General features: G+C 47.1%; 2 protein-coding genes across 2 annotated transcripts in view; both read right to left on the reverse strand.

The window, feature by feature from the left end:
* The window catches only part of LOC101655499 (T cell receptor alpha chain MC.7.G5-like), a 673,376-nt gene that overhangs the window by 187,678 nt on the left and 467,560 nt on the right, over positions 1-18,138 (reverse strand). The gene's annotated exons all lie outside the window — the stretch shown is intronic.
* On the reverse strand, positions 5,864-6,333 carry LOC101659572 (40S ribosomal protein S16-like). The gene has a single exon (XM_045288153.1). The coding sequence runs from the start codon at positions 6,325-6,327 to the stop codon at positions 5,887-5,889; it is 441 nt and encodes a 146-aa protein (XP_045144088.1). The 5' UTR covers positions 6,328-6,333; the 3' UTR covers positions 5,864-5,886.

Below are 18,138 nucleotides of genomic sequence, written 5' to 3' on the forward strand. Positions count from 1 at the left end.
GCCGTCTCGCCCTGCTCGCTCACCTCTTAATATTATTTATCCCATCTTCGAGGTGTTTTGTGAATCTGTCACCTCTTTCCAGGGCCTTATTCTGATCCTTCTTATTGTTCATTTCAGTTTCTTGTTAACTTTTTATCTGATCTCCTGGCTTTCAGCCTCAGAGTCAATCTTCCCACCCAGAGTGCTCTTTCTAAAATACTTCCCAAGAACATGGCCTTTTCAAGAACAGAACAAAACAGAACAGAACTGTTTATTGTGAATTGGATGAAGGTTTACAGAATGAATCAGCTTTCCATTCCACTGGTCACACATGTCACTGATTGCAATCCCCACAAGGCCCCATCACTCCTCCCCTGCTTCCCGTTTCCATCGCCCCCTCTGCCTTCTGAACCTTGTCCTTGGGCAAATGCTGTCCTTTTGATCTTGAATAGTTGATTGTTCTAAGGATTGTGTACCATTTAGTTCTTCTGATCTCAGGGTCGTGGAGGCTGAGGTTTGCATGAATTCCTTTGGACAAATTGTTTCATTCGTCTTTTATTTTCTCCACTCTTTTTTGCTCTGGATGGGGACATCCAATTGTTGCACCTTAGACCTGCTGCTCTCAAGCATTTGAGATACCAGTGGCTACTCATTGAAGTAGACGATGGAGTATTTTCTTTATAGGCTGTCTTAAGGCAATTGACTTTAGTGCCCCTCAGACTGTGGTCCTGAGTCTGCAGCCCCAGCAATTCATCCCTCAAGGAAAGCACGCCCCTTTTAAAATGATTATTAAATCATTATATTGGGGACTCTTACATATGTTATAACAATCCGTATGTCCATTATATCCAGTGGACATGTACAAATGTTCACATCAACAATTTCAAAACATTATCATTCTTCTTGAACCCTTTGATATCAACTCCTCTTTATTCCCTTCCCCCCACATCCTACCACCCCTGCAAACCCTTTATATATTATGTATCATTATTATTATACATTTATGTATCTTGTACCACCCATTCTATCCCTTCACCTACTATCCTGGCATTCTTCCACCTCGAGGGGAGTTATTCTGTCATTATTGCTATCTATTTCCCCTTCCTCCCCTGTCCTTTCCCCTACTCTCCTGGAATTGTTACTCCCATTACTGTTTCTAAGGGGGTTTGCCTATCCTGAATTCCGTGTATTGAAAGTTCTTGTCTGTACCGCTGTACATACATCAGTCTAGCAGGATTTGTGAGATAAGACTGAGATCATGATAGTGGGGGGAGGAAGGATTAAAGAACCAGAGGAGTGTTTTGTGTTTTGTCGGTGCTAATTATTCCAGGATGGGCTCTGGGTTTCTATTTTGACCCCTCTCCTTCACCTTGATGAGATTGCTTATTTTTGAACTTCTGGTGCCTGTTTCCATCAACACCTCATGATCACACAGGCTGATTTGCTTCTTCTATGTGGGATTTATTGATTCCCTGCTAGGCGGCCACTTGTTTGGCTTTAAGCTTTTATGATGCTATATCTTTTAATAGCCAGGCATCATCTACTTTCTTCACCACATTTGCTTATGTACCCCAGTTTTTTTTCCAGCAATCTTGTTGAGGAGGTTGGCATCACTCAGTGCCACATTGTTAGAACAAAGTGTTCTTGTGTTGAGGGTATACTTAAGTAGAGGCTCAAAGTTTGTCCACTACCTCAATGTATTACCATATAAATAAATATATAGATATAGGCACATGCCCTCTTATGTACCATTGATTTATGTTCATTTCCCACAGGAGAGAAGCCAACCCCCTTAGCCTTATGAGGATTGAATTGTGCTGCCCAGAAAGGACTGTTGGAGTCCTAATCCCTTGTATCTGTGAATATGACCATATTTGGGAGTAGGGTCTATGGAGATGCAATCAAGGTCATCCTGGAGTTGGGTGGGGACCTAATCCAATAGAACTGATGTCCTCATAAAAACCTAAAAAGAGGCACAGAGATACTGGTACATTCAGAGGGAAAACAATCACTTAGGCAGAGATTGGAATTATGCTGCTACAAATCAAGGAACATCTGGAGTTACCAGAAGCTGAAAAGGCAAAGATAATTACTCTTTAAGATGCTTTGGGGATCTGGGGTTCATGCTCCCCAACCTACCCCAACCTACCAATCCTTTGATTCTAAATTTCTAGTCCATAGAATTATCAAAGAATAAATTCTATTATTTTAAGTCATCCAGTGTGTGGTTCTTTGCTACATCAGCCTAAAAAATGAATGCATCTGGTAAGTCAGACCTTTCTCAATGTGGCCACTCCCTACCACTCTAGCCGTTCCTCTGCCCAGCTGGTGTTGGCTCCATAGTGACAGAGTCAACACCAAAAAACAAAACCAAAGTTGCTGCCGCTGAGTCGATTCTGACTCATAGCGACCTATTGAGCAGGGTAGAACTGCCTCTTTGGGTTTCAGAGCCTGTCACTCTTTCTAGGAGTAGAACGCCCTGTCCTTCTCCAGGGGGTCAGCTGGTGGTTTCAAATTGCTGATCTTGTAGTTAGCAGCTTGATGTGTAACCACCATGGCAGTTTCCCAAATATGGTCCTATATACCTTCCTGACTTGGGGGCTCAAGTTGGGTAGTTTCTACCTGCAATGTCTTCCCTTAATTCTTCCATTGGTCAAAATCCCATGTCCTTTAAGTCAATTTAACTATGATTTCTACTGAGGAGCCTTTCCCAATCCTCCTGAACCAAATAGATCTCTTCCTGTTTTGGATAACTGAATTGCACTCTGAGTTTAATTTACCATTTTACCAATTGACCATGGTCTGACTTTAGAAATAGTGATGCATGGGGCTGCATATGTCTTCAATACAAACTTCACTGAAGGTATTAGCCAATAATAAGGCTCCAGGAATTGATGAAACACCTGTGCAAATGTTCCAACAAGTTGATGAGGCACTGGAAGCATTCACTCACCTGTGCCTAGAAATTTGGAAGACAGCTACCATGCCAACTGGCTAGAAGAGACCCATATTTTTTCCCAAAGAAAGATAACTCAACAGAATACAGAATTTATTGAATAATATAATTGATATCACATGTAAGTAAAATTTTTTTTACTTACCTTTTACAACCTTTTGAATACCATTCAATAAGGTTGCAGCAGTACATTGACCAACTGTTGCCAGAAATTCAGGCAGGATTCAGAAGAGGACATGGAACAAGAGATATCATTGCTGGTCAGATGAAGGTTGAATGAAAGCAGAGAATAGCAGAAAGATGTTTCCTAATGTTTTATTGACTATGCAAAGGCATTTGACTGTGTGGATAATAGCAAACTATAGATAATATTGAGAAGAATGGGAAATTCAGACCCTTTCACACTGCTCATTCAGAACCTACACGGAATAAGAGGCAGATGTTCAAACAGAACAAAGATCTAAAATCAGAAAAGGTGTGCATAAGGGTTGTATTCTTTCAATTCTACTTATTCAATCTCTATGCTGAGCAAATAATCAGAGAATCTGGGCTATATGAAAAGGAACTCGACTTGAGGATTGGAGGAAGTCTTATTAACAACCTGTGATATGCAGATGACACAACTATGATATTTTCCACCACCTCCAGACATTGAGTAAGGAAGACAGAAAAAGAATTGATGCCTTTGAATTATGGTGCTGATGAAGAATGTTGAAAGCACCACGGACAACTAGAAGAACAGACAAATCTGCTTGGAAGAAGTACAGCCAGAATGCTCCTTATAAACCAGGATGGTGAGACTTTGTCTCACAAACTTCGAACATGTTATCATGGTAGAGCAGTCCCTGAAAAAGGACATCATGCTTGGTAAAGTGGAAGGGCAATGAAAAAGAGGAAGACTGTGATAGTTTTGTTGTGCCAACATGGCACCCATAAAAAGATATGGGTGGAGTTTAACCTATCAATCAGGTTGCAGCTTGATGACCTCATTTGGAGGTGTCACCAAGGTAAATGGCTCATTGGAGGCCGGCCACTCTCTCTCCCTTCACCTTCATGCTTGCAAGCCATGCTGAGACCTGTGCAAGCCCTGGAGATGTGTCCACCACCATTGGATCCACAAGATTTTGCACCCACTGGCTGGTGGTGTTCCTGCATTCTACATCATTGCATGTGGCTTCGTGAGTCTGAAGAGGGACTTATGGACTAGCATTGGACTTATGGACTTGAGTTGCACTGGGCTGGGATGTTTTATTGATGCATAATTACTTCTTGATATAAAGCTCTCTCTTACACATATATGAATGTCTCTGGATTTGTTTTTCTAGTCAATCTGCCTAACATATTATGTACCTTGGCAGTGGGGTACTAGAGAAACAAATCATGAAGATGGACAGTGGATGCTTGTTTGACCTCTGCTTTATGGTAGTTTTTCTTTGGCTAGACAGAGGTCAGATAAGACCACACTGTTTACTCAATTGTTCTCTGGAAAGAATATGGGAAGTTGAAGATTTGATTCTTTTCTCTGTTGTTGCATTATTCCTAACAGAAATGGCACAAATTAATGTGATCAAAGTAAATTTTGAGTTCAGGGGGCAAAATGTCCCCTTGAACGTCTCTCAGACCATGCTGCTCAGTCAAAATGGCTGATTGAAGGCCTGGACCTGGCTTGATGCTGCCAGGGCCTGCGGCTATATTGCATATGAATGGGTTAGTTTATATAAGGCTTGAACTTGACTGTTTTAAGAATTGAGCTTAGGACCTAGCTGTACTAGGTTTACACTGTTTTCTTCTGCCTTTTGTTATTGATATTATGTGTCGTAGGAATGATTATTAGGAAGTATGAAAATAGAGAGTTTGTAAGCCACTGCTTTGAGACATTAAATTGGATCTTTATATGAATGTTTAAGAAGGCTCTGCCTGTAAAGAAGGCTCTGAAAAGATAAGCCCCACCTAGTGCCTTAAGTGCTCAGGACATTTGCATTCGAAAAGACTTGCTGAGAGAGCTGTTGACACACTGAAGAAAGAAAAAGGATCCCTTTGGCTTTTTGAATTTTGAACTAGTGGTTGGTTTGTATCTGAAGCTGGAAAACATTTAGAGCCATGAAGAAGCTCTCCTCTCTAGGACTGAAAGTTAAAGAGAGCCTTTGGGCAGCCTGAAAAGCATGCTAGGCGACCACCTGGATCCACTTGTTGAGTGGAAGTGGGAGAAAACCAGCAGTAGAGAGAAAGGTTAAGTCTGACCACTGATACCCGTGGACCTGGTTCACAGGATCTAGAAGAGAGATCGGAGCAGGTTGGCTGGTCTGACATTTATAGAGTTGTGTGGAACCTGGGGCTATGACATGACCTGGGCCCATGGCCAAAAGGCAAGGCAGCCAATGGGCACCCTGGTGAAGATAAGCAAGGTGGCCCACATTGAGTTGACCAGAACCTGACCAGATGAAGATAATATTTTTGAGCATGTGAATTGGTGCACATTACTGCTGACTTTATGGATGACATGTTCTGATTTGACTTTGCTTAAGGATGCAGTCTCACAAGGTTCCAACTGGAAAGAAGATTCTTCACATCAAAGAACATGCTTGTTTCCTCAGAGCACTGGGTTGATGTAAGTGGGCAGTATAGAAATTGGATACCCAAAATGGAAAGGATAAAGGCACGAAGTGGCTGTTTTACAAACTTTCATGGGTGGCAGAATATATTTATAGGATTATAGGATTATGAAGTAGGTGTTCACATTACTGCAATTGTTAAGTATAGAATATTTTTGTTTGGTTGCTTATAGAGTGTTATGTTTAAATGAGACTGGCACATTTTGAGTTGTATGCATTTTAGTTTTGTCCTATTAGGAACAAATATGATTTTACTATTTTAATATGTCCTTGTTTTTTTTTTTTTTTTCCCAGAACTTCTGTTTATTATAAAGGTAGAGCCCCTTCCTAGAGGTGGGCTTATCGGTAGGATTTCTGGTAGCGAGCACGGGCACTGGGGCCACTGAATTTCTTGGACTCGCAGCGCCGGGGGTCAGCTACAAGCAGGGTTCGGTCATACTGGATGAGAATGTCTTTGATTTCCTTCTTAGAAGCCTCGTCCACATATTTCTGGTAATACGCAACCAAGGCTTTGGAGATGGACTGGCGGATTGCATAAATCTGGGCCACGTGGCCACCACCCTTCACCCGGACTCGGATGTCCACACCAGCAAACCGCTCTTTCCCCAGAAGCAGAACAGGTTCCAGAAGCTGAAGGAACAACGTACGTGGCTCGATCATCTCCAGGGGCCGCCCGTTCACCTTGATGAGGCCGTTGCCCCGTTTGCAGTGCGCCACGGCTGTGGCGGTTTTCTTGCGTCCGAAGACCTGCACGGACTGCAGAGGCCCCTTGGAGGGCATGGCTGGCGGCTTAAGAGCTCAATATGTCCTTGTTTTAACAATTATATATGGCTAAAGAATTGTGTACAAATGCCAAGTTGGCAGGGGGTGGACTGTCATATTTATTTATTTTTGGCTCCAACACGGCACCTGTAAGAAGACATGGGTGGGCTTTAGCCTGTCAATCAGGTTGCAGTTTGATGACCTCATTTGGAGTTGCCACTGGGATAAATAGCTCACTGGAGGCGGGCCACTCTCTCCCTCTGCCTTCATCTACACACCAGTGAGCCGCACTGAGACCAGCAAGAGCCTTGGAGATGCATCCACCACCATTGGATCCAGAAGGCTTTGCACCCAGGTGATGTACCTGCATTCTGCATCATTGCATGTGGCTTCGTGAGTCTGAAGAGGGATTTAGGGACTTGTATTGGACTTATGGACTTGAGTTGGACTATGTTGGAGTGTTTTATTAATGCATAATTACTTCTTGATATAAAGCTCTCTCATATATATGAGGGTCTCTGGATTTGTTTCTCTAGTCGATCTGCCTAACACAAAGACCCTCAAGAAGACGGTTGACACAGTGGCTACAACAAAGGGTTCAAATAGGACAACAATCATGAGGATGGCACAAGACCAGGCAGTGTTTCATTCTGTTGTAGGGTCGCTGTGAGTCACAACCAGCTGGGTTTGGGGTCTTAAAAGATGTGTTTCTTCTCCTCCTCGAGCATTTAGTTGTGTTTGAAGGAATGATGGGCATGGGTTGTGTTCATGCACTTAAAAGCAGCCGCAGCAGAAACATCATCAACAACAATCTATTTAAGCTCCTCCCCCCACCCCACACACACACCCTGGGAAATACATGCCCTTTCCACCTTTATTTCCATACTCCCACTGTCTAGGGAAGGGCTTAGAGAATTGATTTTCAGGATGCTGTCAAAGTGCAAAGTATAACTAGTAAGTGGGTGCCCCACTTGAATCCCACCAGGGAAACTACTGGAGTCTGAGTAGAATTTTAAAGAAAATGTCTGGTTGGTATGTTCCTGATGAATGTGTGAGTATTAAGTAATCTGGTTCTTGCAAGGCAGTATTTGGGGTCCACAGGCCTTTATTGGGAATTTGGTATTCAACAAACTAGTAGCATATCAGCATCACCCTAGGGAGCAATCCAACATCTGTAATTTGGAAAGGCTTACCAAAATTTCCCATACCGCATGGCAGCATCAAATCAATTACCATGGTTAATGACCAGGCCTGTTTGATTTGGGAGTAAGAAAAAACTATGGTTTCAAGGGAAACGAAGTTGAGCATCAGTAGGCTGAACACTTAGGGAAGATTCTGAGTTTCTCACAAACCAGAAGGCCAGGGGATCTGAGGCCTGTCTTCAATGTCAAAATTGGTCATCGGTCTGATACCAGGCCTTGGGCATTCTCTGCCCACTGGAGGTTTGGCTCTGGAAAGCAGAGCCCCGAGGCAGATCTGTGTTTGAATGCAGACAGTTAACCCTGGAGACTTTCTTTTCCTGTTGAGTCTTAGGTATATTGCCTGTCAATCTCCCCTCTTATGAAATGTATGTACATTGTTTTTTCCCCCAGCTATAAACAAGAATAGCACCCTAGAGCTCTGTCCCTTGTGCACGGAAGACATCTTGAGGAAGAGCATTGTGTCAGACATGTTTAACAGATGATCAACTCAATGCCCACGAAGCATGATAGGAAAATGCTGTCTCAGAATGAAGCATCTTTCCATCTCTGCTCCCAGGAAAGATGTCCTTTGATTTATAGCCTTTTTTTGCATGAAGGATGGGAACCATACACTCTGATGTTTGAACTATAGGGTCTGATTTAGAAATAATTATTAAGAGATATCTTATAAATGTGTTTTCTCTTTCCCTCCACCCCCCATTTCGCCTTTCCTCATCTCCTTACTCCTTCCCTCCCCTTTTGCTTTTGTAGGAGAGCCCCTCCTTGGAGACTGCTGGCGGGGTTTGAGCTCCTAGGCAAAGCAGAGATGCTAGATTGACTTTAGAGCATTCATCCTTTTGTTTGCGGAAATGAGAATAAGGTTGGGCATAATTTTATTCACAGCTAAAACACATATTTGCTCACTTATGAAGCCCCTGTAAAACAGCACGTAGCTACTGTATGCTAAGATGTTCGATTCAGGAAAATAAACTGGTGTCTTTTGACTGAGCGACACATATCCCCCAGATATGAAGTGAGTCGAGATATCAGCGGCCCCCATGTGGTCTTATCAGACCGAATAACAGGACTGAATAACCTGGTTGCCTTGTTTGCCACTCCTCTGCCCCCAAATGGCAGAGGGTTGAATGGAGAGCTTCCTGGGAAGAAATGATTTCTCCCACCATCAATCATCCCAGGGTGGCAGCAAACGCACCAGCCTTAGACTGAGGAGAGAAGCCCTCCTCTGCTCCCTGCACCTGAAGATGTGCCGACAGCTGCAGAATTTTCTTGGCAGCATTGAGCTGGTCCCTGCTGCTGGGAGGCGGGGAAGTCTCATTCATGCTGGGCTTGGGGCCTTAAAATGTGAGCTGCTTCTGGTCCCCCTTTAGCTGTGTTTCAAGTAATGAACACACTGGGCAGTGTTCTTGGTGTCATAGGACCTGCTGTGACGAGGCTTCGCCAAGAGTCTCATGAAAGACTTGGTTGGCCTCCAGGAAAGCTGTAGCGTAGCTCTGTTCAGGGGGACAGGAAATGTCTTCAGATCACCTGGAAACAGAATAAATGTCCCATTGGCCACATGATTGGAGCTCTAAGTTGGATTAATAGTGAAACGATGTCTTTTTTTTTTTTTTTGAATCCACATGCTGTTGAGGTCTAAAGACAATGAAGGTTTTGGTTTTTTGGAATAAGAAAACTAGAATTCTCTGAGTGGCGCTGGAAATAACAGTTGTTCAATGACAACCATTGGTTTAATTAGCACCCTACGCTGAGATCAAGACCAAGAATGCTTAGCAGCTGATTGATGGCTCAAAACTGCAGCACACCTAGTCAATTTCGATCCGTGGACATGCATTCCTTCGGCAAACGCTCACCACCCAGAACAGTGCTTACTGCCAGGGATGAGAGAGGTAACTCAGACCCGACCCTCATGAAACTTGTGTCTGAGTGGGTGGAGACAGGTCAGACCTTGCATTCCCCTACCCAGAGACAAGCCGGTACTGGCTAAGCATGTGCTGAGGTAAGTTCTTCTCTCAGTCCCTTTCCCAGGGTTTATATCACCCATGGAGTCAAGCTTGCTTTCTGTGAGTCGCTCTGCTTCCCTGTGACCACAAGTGCCCAGGGGACCATTGCACCAGGTCAGACTGTGCTGTTCGCCGAGGCATGCTATAATGACCCTTGGTTTGGGCTTCAGACCAGAGGTTGCATTCTGAAATGATGGGGCCAGCAGGCAAGAGGAGGACACAGAGCACCTAGAGAAATTTGGCCGGTCTGGCATTGCCCTCCAGTGGTCACATGCAGGAATGTGGGCAACGAAACAGCTGGGCGTCTGTGGGGGAAGGACGGCATCTCAGAAGTGAATCCCCAGAGAGCCGTATGGAAGGGACCTGGAAGCCAGGGTTGAGAGATTAAACTGAGAATCAAGATTCATCACTGAATAGGGACCTGGGTGGTCTGTGTGGGCCGAGTCAGAAACGAATGTCCATATTGGTTTCGCCAGACAATTTGGATTTTTGTTAGGAGAAATAGCAGGTTGACAAGATGAGTAGGCTGCCTAGAGGATGTGTGTGTGTGTGTGTGTGTGTGTGTGTGTGTGTGAAAGAGAGGCACACAGGGAGATTGTCTAGATCTGCAGAGCACAGAGCAACACTCTTTCAGCCTCCCCCTTTCAAAGAAGACTTTGATCATCCTGCACTCAATCCTTAGACTCTTGACCTTGGGACTCATGGGCAATCCAGAGACGAGATGGAATGCAAACTACTGTGTGTATGTGAACCTTTTATGGTGAACTTTCCTCCCCTTCATGCGATTTGCAAAGGGATGCAGTTCCTAGAAGGTCAATGGGCTCTCAGCATTCCCCCTCAGTGTCCCCAGGTTGTGCATGGCTTCCAAGTGCGCAGGGGTGTAGGTGTGTGCTCCAGAGGTTTCCAGTGGCTGGTTTTTCAACAGTTAATCTCCAGGCCTTTCTTCCAAGGCACCGCGGGACCCTTTCTGTCGGCAGTGCGTGTGTTATTCATTTGCCTCACCCAGAGACTTTGCCGCATGCAGGTGGCACCTGGATAGGAGCCCTTCCCGTATCCCTCCCCACTCCAGATGGGTCACCGAGGGGGTCAAGCACAGCAGGAGCCTGTCCTATTTTCCAGGTCATAGACCCAGGTGTGCAGGCTGCAGCCGCCTCCTTGGAAAAGCTATTCTTGGCAAAATCTGCAACAAGTGCAGCATGCATTTCCTTCCTTCTTGTTTACCACAACCACCAGATAGTTCATCACTTATCTCCTGTGGCCATGGAAACCATGGGATGGCACCCCCACCCTGGTTATTCCCTTCTTTATTCCAGTGGGCCTATCACTTTGCTGAGTGAACTTTCTACAGCTGGGATTCCTCCTTGTCCCAGCCCCGACTGTTTTCTGCTTTCCTCTTGTGGGAAGATAGAGAAATGGATTAGAGAATGTTCTTATCCAAGTTAAAAACCAAACCAGACCGTGACCCTTGCAGGTGCCGAGCAACTAATGCAGAATGCATCAACTGCCAAGTCGTTCTGAGTGGCTTAAAAGCATTAGAAGATTACGGGTGCTTTATAAGCTTCAAGCAGCCAGAGTTCCACCATAGAAGATTTCAGTTGTTTCTTTATCAGCTAAGGTAGGAGATCCCAGAGCGGGGTTCTGAGGAGGAGTGGACCATGGAGACCTTGACTGTGGGAGTCTTAGAGGACTCTATATGTTACATCAGTGCTGTGCTGTGCGTGTGTGTGTGAGTGTAGCTCTTTGTGCACTAGTGAGTGCACACACTGAAGATTTTTGAAGTCAAGAACCTGCACTTGAACCTGCAGTTGATCAAAAGCATTTGTCCCATAGCACGGTGGAGTCATCATGCTGTGGATTCAACAGCCCAGAACCCCAGCTCACCTCCATTGTTCCAGTTGATGACGACGCCGTAGCCTTTCTGAACCTTCGGTTCTTCATCTGTCCCATAGGCACACTCATGGCAGCACCCCTCCCTGACAAGACATTTGTGGGCATTTAAGGAGATGATGTAGACAAAGCACTGGGCATGAGGCCAGCACTCCGTAGAGAGCCGTTGTTCGTGTTACCTTCCCTGGGCGTGTGTGTATGGAAACAGGCGCTTTTCAATAAAAGCCCAACTTAACTACAGAGGAAAATGAGCCTGATCACAGACAACAAGAAAATGGGCAGGCTTCAAACACAGGATCAAGCAGATTCTCTCTATATATACCCTTTCTCATTTCTCCCCAGACTGGGAAGGACTCTGCCCCAGTATCTAGGGACCGTTGTGCCCTTGATGACCCCTGTCTACAAAGGGAGGAGCCCCTGAATTAACTAAGCTGGCAGTTGAAGCAGGCAGTGTGTGTGTGTGTGTGTGTGTGTGTGTGTGTGTGTGTGTGTGTGTGACTGTCTCCCCTTCTGCAGCGAACCTGGCTGCTCACTGCATGCCAGCATGACCCTGTCTTCTGCCCTTGACGCTCATGATTGATCCAATCGCAGGAACCACCAACACAAGAGAGACTTGGAGGCTTGTCGTCAATCACCATTGAGAGCCTATTAGGAGAACAAGGTACCAGGCGGCCTCTCAAAAGGCCCAGAGTCTAGAAATGGCCATTATAAGGGAAAATCCTCCCTCCCGCTTGGCTGACTGGGGCCAGGTCTATGGCTTGAAAGCAATTGGCACAGATGCCCGAGTGGGGAGTGGGGATGAAGGCGCATTCATTTTATGCTCAACGAAAACCACTCTTCTTCAGGGACATGAATGGTGAGCCTCTTGGGAAAAGCGGAGGTATAAAAACAGGCTGTAATTTCTTGGAGAATCTCATTCCTCTGTAGCTGGAGACAGAAAGAAGAAAAAGAGAGCGTGTGAGGGAGCCTTACTGAGGGGGAGAAGGGGGGAAGCGATGGATACCGGGGAGCTCTGTTATCCTAGGAAGTCCTTCGGTAATTACCCAGCCTGGGTTTCTCCCGGAGCTTCGGGAGGGTGACAGATGTGTCCAGGCCCTGGACGCTCCACCCCACAGAGTCCATCTCCTCCCCCCCGTGACTGTTCCTCATGTCTGGGAACACATCAAAGGAGGTTTGATATTCATAACTGCTGTGAGTCATTTTCGCAGGGAGCCACGGGGAGCTGCCTGTACCACCGCATGCTGGATTCCGCTCTTTGTAAGAGCAGCTGAGCTGAACCAATCCCCCATTATGGGCGAGAGTAGATTCCTCCTGGGAGACCTGGATTTGCCCCCAGATCCCTGTGCAGAATAAAATAGGTTGTTTTATTGAGAAATAGTTATTAAAAGAGCCCCCCAGTCTTGGCTATACATCTCGACCGCCCATGGGGACAGCTCTGCGTGGTCCTTCCACAAGAGTGTGACTACCTCCTGGCCCTGCTGGGAGTGTCAATAACATCTGAAGCCGCACTGTTTCCCTCGGTCTAAGGACAAAGGATGTCAACAAGACCCCAACCAGGACCACATTTCTTCTCCACTGGAGAAGGAAACTCGGCTCCCTCCTGTGGAGTGTGGCTATTGTTGGAATAAGCATCCTGTGTGACACCCTTTGAGGGCTGGCACGGGCTTCGAAGTTAAAGCCGCGGGGCTGGAGGGCTGGAAGGAGCTGTAGCCAGCATCCAGCTCCAAGTCCCTCAAATTATAGATGAGAGAATGAGGCACAGACTCAAGTCAGATAGCTAAGTAAGGATTTCAGACACGGTGACTCACTTTCTAAAAGGGGAAGAGCAACAGCATCGATTGGAACCCCACTCTTACTCTTTCAGTGGAAACTGCTCCTGAGGCCGAGACGCACAGGGCAGGGTAGGCGGCCAGGAGCGCTGGGGCTGTAACTTAGTCCTGGGCCTCCGTTTCTCCATATGAAAATGGGCTGTCTTGTTTATCTCCATCTCAGGATTGTTGAGGGGCTTCAGGGCTGACTCTGGGAGCTGGGGGCATTGGGGCTGATGAGAGAACCATCTCTAACTGGGCTCAAGCACCGTGCTGGTGGCCTGTAGACACCTGCCCATTCTCAAACGAGCAGTGGTGGCAGCAGTGGTGTACATGGTGGATGCTAATCCCCAGGTGGGCAGTTCAAACCCACCAGCTGCCTGCAAGAGAAAGAGGAGGCTATCTGCTCTTGTCAGGATTGACAGCCTCGCAAATGCTAAGTAGGGCCACCGTGAGTTGGCTTCAGCTCTGTGGCAGTGGGTTTAAGAAGGCCTGGCCACATAATGGGTTACCCACACAGTCACAGTGCACACCTACCAATTGCTCCGTGGGGTAGAGAGGGCACTGCTTGAGTCTGGCAATCCCTGGCTGCCTGGGAGGGGCAGTTCTCCCCCATACTGTAGAGTCACTGTGGGTCTGAAGGGATTTTGGATGGGTGGGTAACTCGTTTGCAGTTGCTCAGCCATCACTGTGGCTCGGGAAGCCTCTGCATTTGGAAAATTCACTAAAGAAGGCCTGACCAGTGGTCCGGGAGAGAGTGGGAAGGTGGGTGGGAGAGTGATAAGAGACAGTCATTCTTCTGTTTCCACGGCTCTGCTAAGTCTCCCGGGAAACTTGTGCCTCTCCTTCCCTACCCCCGTGGGAGGGAGACCGTCGCCAGCAGCAGTCAGCATGACTGGGCTCTGGACCTGTTGTTGAGGCAGCATTTCCCTGTCTCCGTGCCCTGGTGGCGTAGTGGTCCACATGGTCGGCAGTTCGAAACCACCAGCAGGCCCAGAGGACTTTCCACTCCCGGAAAAGTTCCAGTCCAGGAAACCCGTGTGTGTGTGTGTGTGTCTAGCCTCCATGAGTCAGCGTTGACTCCATGGCAGCGCGTTTGGTTTGGCCTTACGCACTTGCTTTCGCCCACGTCCCAGCTCCCTTTCGGCCCCGTAGGCGGTGCGGCAGAGGTTCGAGTGCGCCTTCGGGAGGCAGAGGGAGGGTGACTGGACAGGCTTCCGCGGCCCCGGGATCGAGTCTGGTGGCAGCGCCAGGAGAGAGTCCCTTGGCACTGGCCCCTGGTATGGCGGTGCCGGGGAGCAGCTGTCGCCTGATATGAACTTGTCAACCGCAGGATCCCGAGACGGAAAGGAAAACGCATCACGATGATGCCGCCGCGAAGGACTGGCTAGGGGCCCCCTGTTTAATAACCAGAGGAAGATCGCTGTGCGGCATCTCGCCATATGCTGCGGCATCTGGGGTCTGGGGTGCAGGGGACTCATTTTCGTCACACAGCTCCTTAAAGAGGGAAAGCAGCCCGGAGAAGGGGCCGGGCCGCGCTCGCTTTCCCGGCTGTCTGCTGCCATCCAGCGGCCGCCGGCTCCCTCGGCTGCGGCGCCCCAAGTCCGACCGAGTCCGGGTCTCTGCAAGCGCAGGACAGCGATGCAAGCCACAGGATCGCGGATCTTCTTAGATTCCTGATTAGACTCCAGGGCTAACCGCTCCCGCCCTGATATCTGCCACACGGACCCCGGCATTGCCTCTCTTCTTCGCAGAGAGATCACGCCTCTTTTTGCACAAACCTGTCCCCTAGCCAGACTTCTCCAAGTGCAAATGACTCCGGACATTGCTGCCCCCAAATCAAGGTGAGCCAAATGACCTGGGTTTACTAGGGGGAGGCAGACCGAGCCCCACATTCCTTGTTACGATCACCCCCCAAGATCACAGAGCCCCCAGGGCTTGGGGGGGCACCAGGGCCCGGAGCAGAAAGGCTTCCCCGGGTGTTTTCCAGCTACACACTCACCCGGTTTCCACCCAAAGACTCCGTACGTGGGTGTTGACACGGGGCCCCCACTGTCTCCGCTCAGGATCCCTGTCTTCCGAGGTTGACCTTGTTTGACATTGTCCGGGACGGCCTCACGGTGTTTTCAGGCCTGCCTGATTGAGTGGGGGCGTGGGGAGGTGTGCTGGGGTATATGAGGGTGCGTGTGTCTGAAACCCTTCCCGGGCTCGAAGACCCACGGCAGCATGAAGGATTGAGCCTGTCATTGCCATCAGGCGCGTGCCAAATGGAGAGCAGACAGGGTGGGTGTCAGCTGTGGGGCTTTAGGCACGGGCTGCAGGTGCCAGGGGAGCACTGTAGGCTCCCGACCCAGAGGAAGGCAGCAGTCGCTCTGGTCCCGGCGCTGAAACACAAAGATGAATGCCACCTTTCCTCATCAAACTAAGCAGCTGGTGTCCTCTTTAAGTCTTGGCATGTACTCATTAATTTCATTAACTGATTCATTCTTTCATATGGGCTCAGCTCTAAGAGAGGCCACGAAGGAGACACAAAAATCAGTGTCTGACTTACACACTCTGGAGACTTAACGATTACGTTATCTCCAGAAGGAAGAGGCAGGAAAGAAACACAGCAGCCAAAGCAGTAATGACCGATTTCCCAATGAGAAAAGTACCTGGTAGATGAAGGGATGGATCAGTAGAGGGACATTACAACAGCCTGGAGAAGAGCTCACAGGATCAGATGGTTGGTTCACAGTCCCCAAGGGATGGCTCATGAGGATGATGTCCTCTCTGAGCTGTGTGACCAGGCCTCCTGGGTACTCATCCCCAAAAGATTCCATTCCAGCTGTTAGCCACTCACTCAGAGTTAGGGGACAAAGGAGAATCTTCTCAGGGTTCTACTACTCAATAACAGATTTCATTCCCTTCTCAATATGACTGCTTATTCATCTAAGAAACATAACACTTTGCTAGTGCTGGAATTGCAGAGATAAATTTATGATTTTTTTAAAAGAAGTTTCTACATGAGGAGTTTGATGCCAAGTTAGAGCTTCATAGAATGGAGACGAATCATCTTTTGTTTCCGTCTTAATTATTTTTATTGATTAAGTGCCTGTTAGCCCTTTACTACCTTCAGATCTCTGCTCTGCATGGTCCTTTCAGCATCTTCTTGCTCCCTCAAGAACTCTTCAGACAGATGACCGTCTCCCAATGGAATCCAGATTTTCTATAGCCACCGAGGCTGGAGGAAGCTGCAAAATGATTGCCCTGTGGTCATTTAAAAAAACTTAAACTGAAAAAACAAAACAAAAAACAAACCTTAAACTGTCCCTAGCCTCTTCTTTGAATGAAGAGCCCAGAAGAAATGTGTCTCTTCCTCAGTATGCCTGCCTCCAGTCTGGTGTGAGATCAGGCTGACATCAGCAGGTGAAAGGCTGGCTGAGAAGCCGAAGGGGCAGTGAGTGTTTGTCAATGGTGGTGAAGCTGTTTACACGACGTGAAGCATATCATCAATGGCACCCAGTTGTACGGGGAAACTCTGTTGACATGGTAGAGGGCAGTATGTACTGTCACCAAAAAGGAAGAAGAAAGGAAGAAAGAATTCGTCAGACAAGAGATGTGGTTTCAAGTGTCCCGTCCTGTTGTTCTTACAGTCTCTTCTATCCTGGGGTCTCTGGGGATCACTGGGCAGACTAAACTTCTGGGAAGCAGGGATTCCTAGAGAGGATACTTTATTGGCCATGTGAAAATAGAACGTTGAAAAACACATGAACCGAGGGCAAAGCGCTTTGATTTGGTCTTGGTTAAAAGTAAAATAGACGTTCGGCCACAATGGTGTTTGATATGCCTTGTAAGGAAAAAAATCCTATTAAGTCAAATTTTCCAAAGTCTGTGGTGCTAAGATAAAGGTATTTACATTCCATGACCACAGAGCTCAGCAAAAAGGGGTTGTTCAGAGAGGAGAGAGTTGGGAGAAAGGATTTATGTCATTTAAATTTACACAGGTTCGGCCTCCTCTTACGGTTAGTGACAAGAAGCAAGCAGGTTCCATTTCAACCCCCCAAGAAGATAACGTTGACCAGCAGGGCATTTGATAACAAAGAGCTCCAAAAAGTATTGTTCATTTCATCCTTAGACTATTTGTGTGGGAAATCAAATTTGTTTATTTGAGTTGTAAATAAGCTGTCAAAACTTGAATTGCTTTAGCCCATTCCTTTCTCTCTCATGTCAGAAAACAAAATAAAATAAAACCTTAGGAACCCCTTTTCTCCCTGAACAACTCTCTTAACATATCTGTTGTGGCTGTGGGCCAGTGGGTTGATTCCAACATATAGAAAGCAAGTAGGACAGAAAGGGACTGCCCTATAGGGTCTCCTAGGCTGTAAACTTTACAGAAGTGGGTTGCCAGATCTTTTCTCTTGTGGAGCTATTGGTTGCTCATGGGCTCGGACCACCAACCTTACAGTTAGCAGCCAAGCACTTAGCCATTGCATTGCCAGACTCCTTCCCCATACCCTGGAGTCTAATGTTAGTTTTTGCCTTAGTCAACTACGCCAAATAAAGGGCTGTGGTGGACAGACCTACCCTGGAGCCTCATTTCTTTGTCAGACCTTCTGTTGGGGGAGCGGGAGGGGTGCATTTGATGGGGACAGAGCCTGCCAGGGAGCAGTTTGTACCAGGTAATTTGTGCATGTTCACAGGTGCTGGGACATAGAGTCCAGTTACTGTTTGTTTGGCTTTTGCTGTGTCCTGGTAATGTCCTCAGTGACCTTGGCATTCTCTGAACCATGGGACGCACACGCAATCCCCCAAGCTCTGTCAGCTCCTGATCTTAGAACTAAAGTGAAGCTGAATATCAAAGTCTTCATACTTGCTTCCTTCCCTCTCTTTTCTGAAGATGCTGCATGAAAGAAGAGACAGTCTGCTTAGCTTCGTGGGAGTGTGGTGTTG

Source organism: Echinops telfairi, unplaced genomic scaffold, assembly GCF_000313985.2.
Source record: "Echinops telfairi isolate 266 unplaced genomic scaffold, ASM31398v2 ScPeMD7_18;HRSCAF=68, whole genome shotgun sequence".
NCBI lineage: Eukaryota > Metazoa > Chordata > Mammalia > Afrosoricida > Tenrecidae > Echinops > Echinops telfairi.

Bases quoted from the DNA above. Each gene is read 5' to 3' on its own strand.
- LOC101659572 (XM_045288153.1), bottom strand. From the start codon at position 6,327: ATGCCCTCCAAGGGGCCTCTGCAGTCCGTGCAGGTCTTCGGACGCAAG.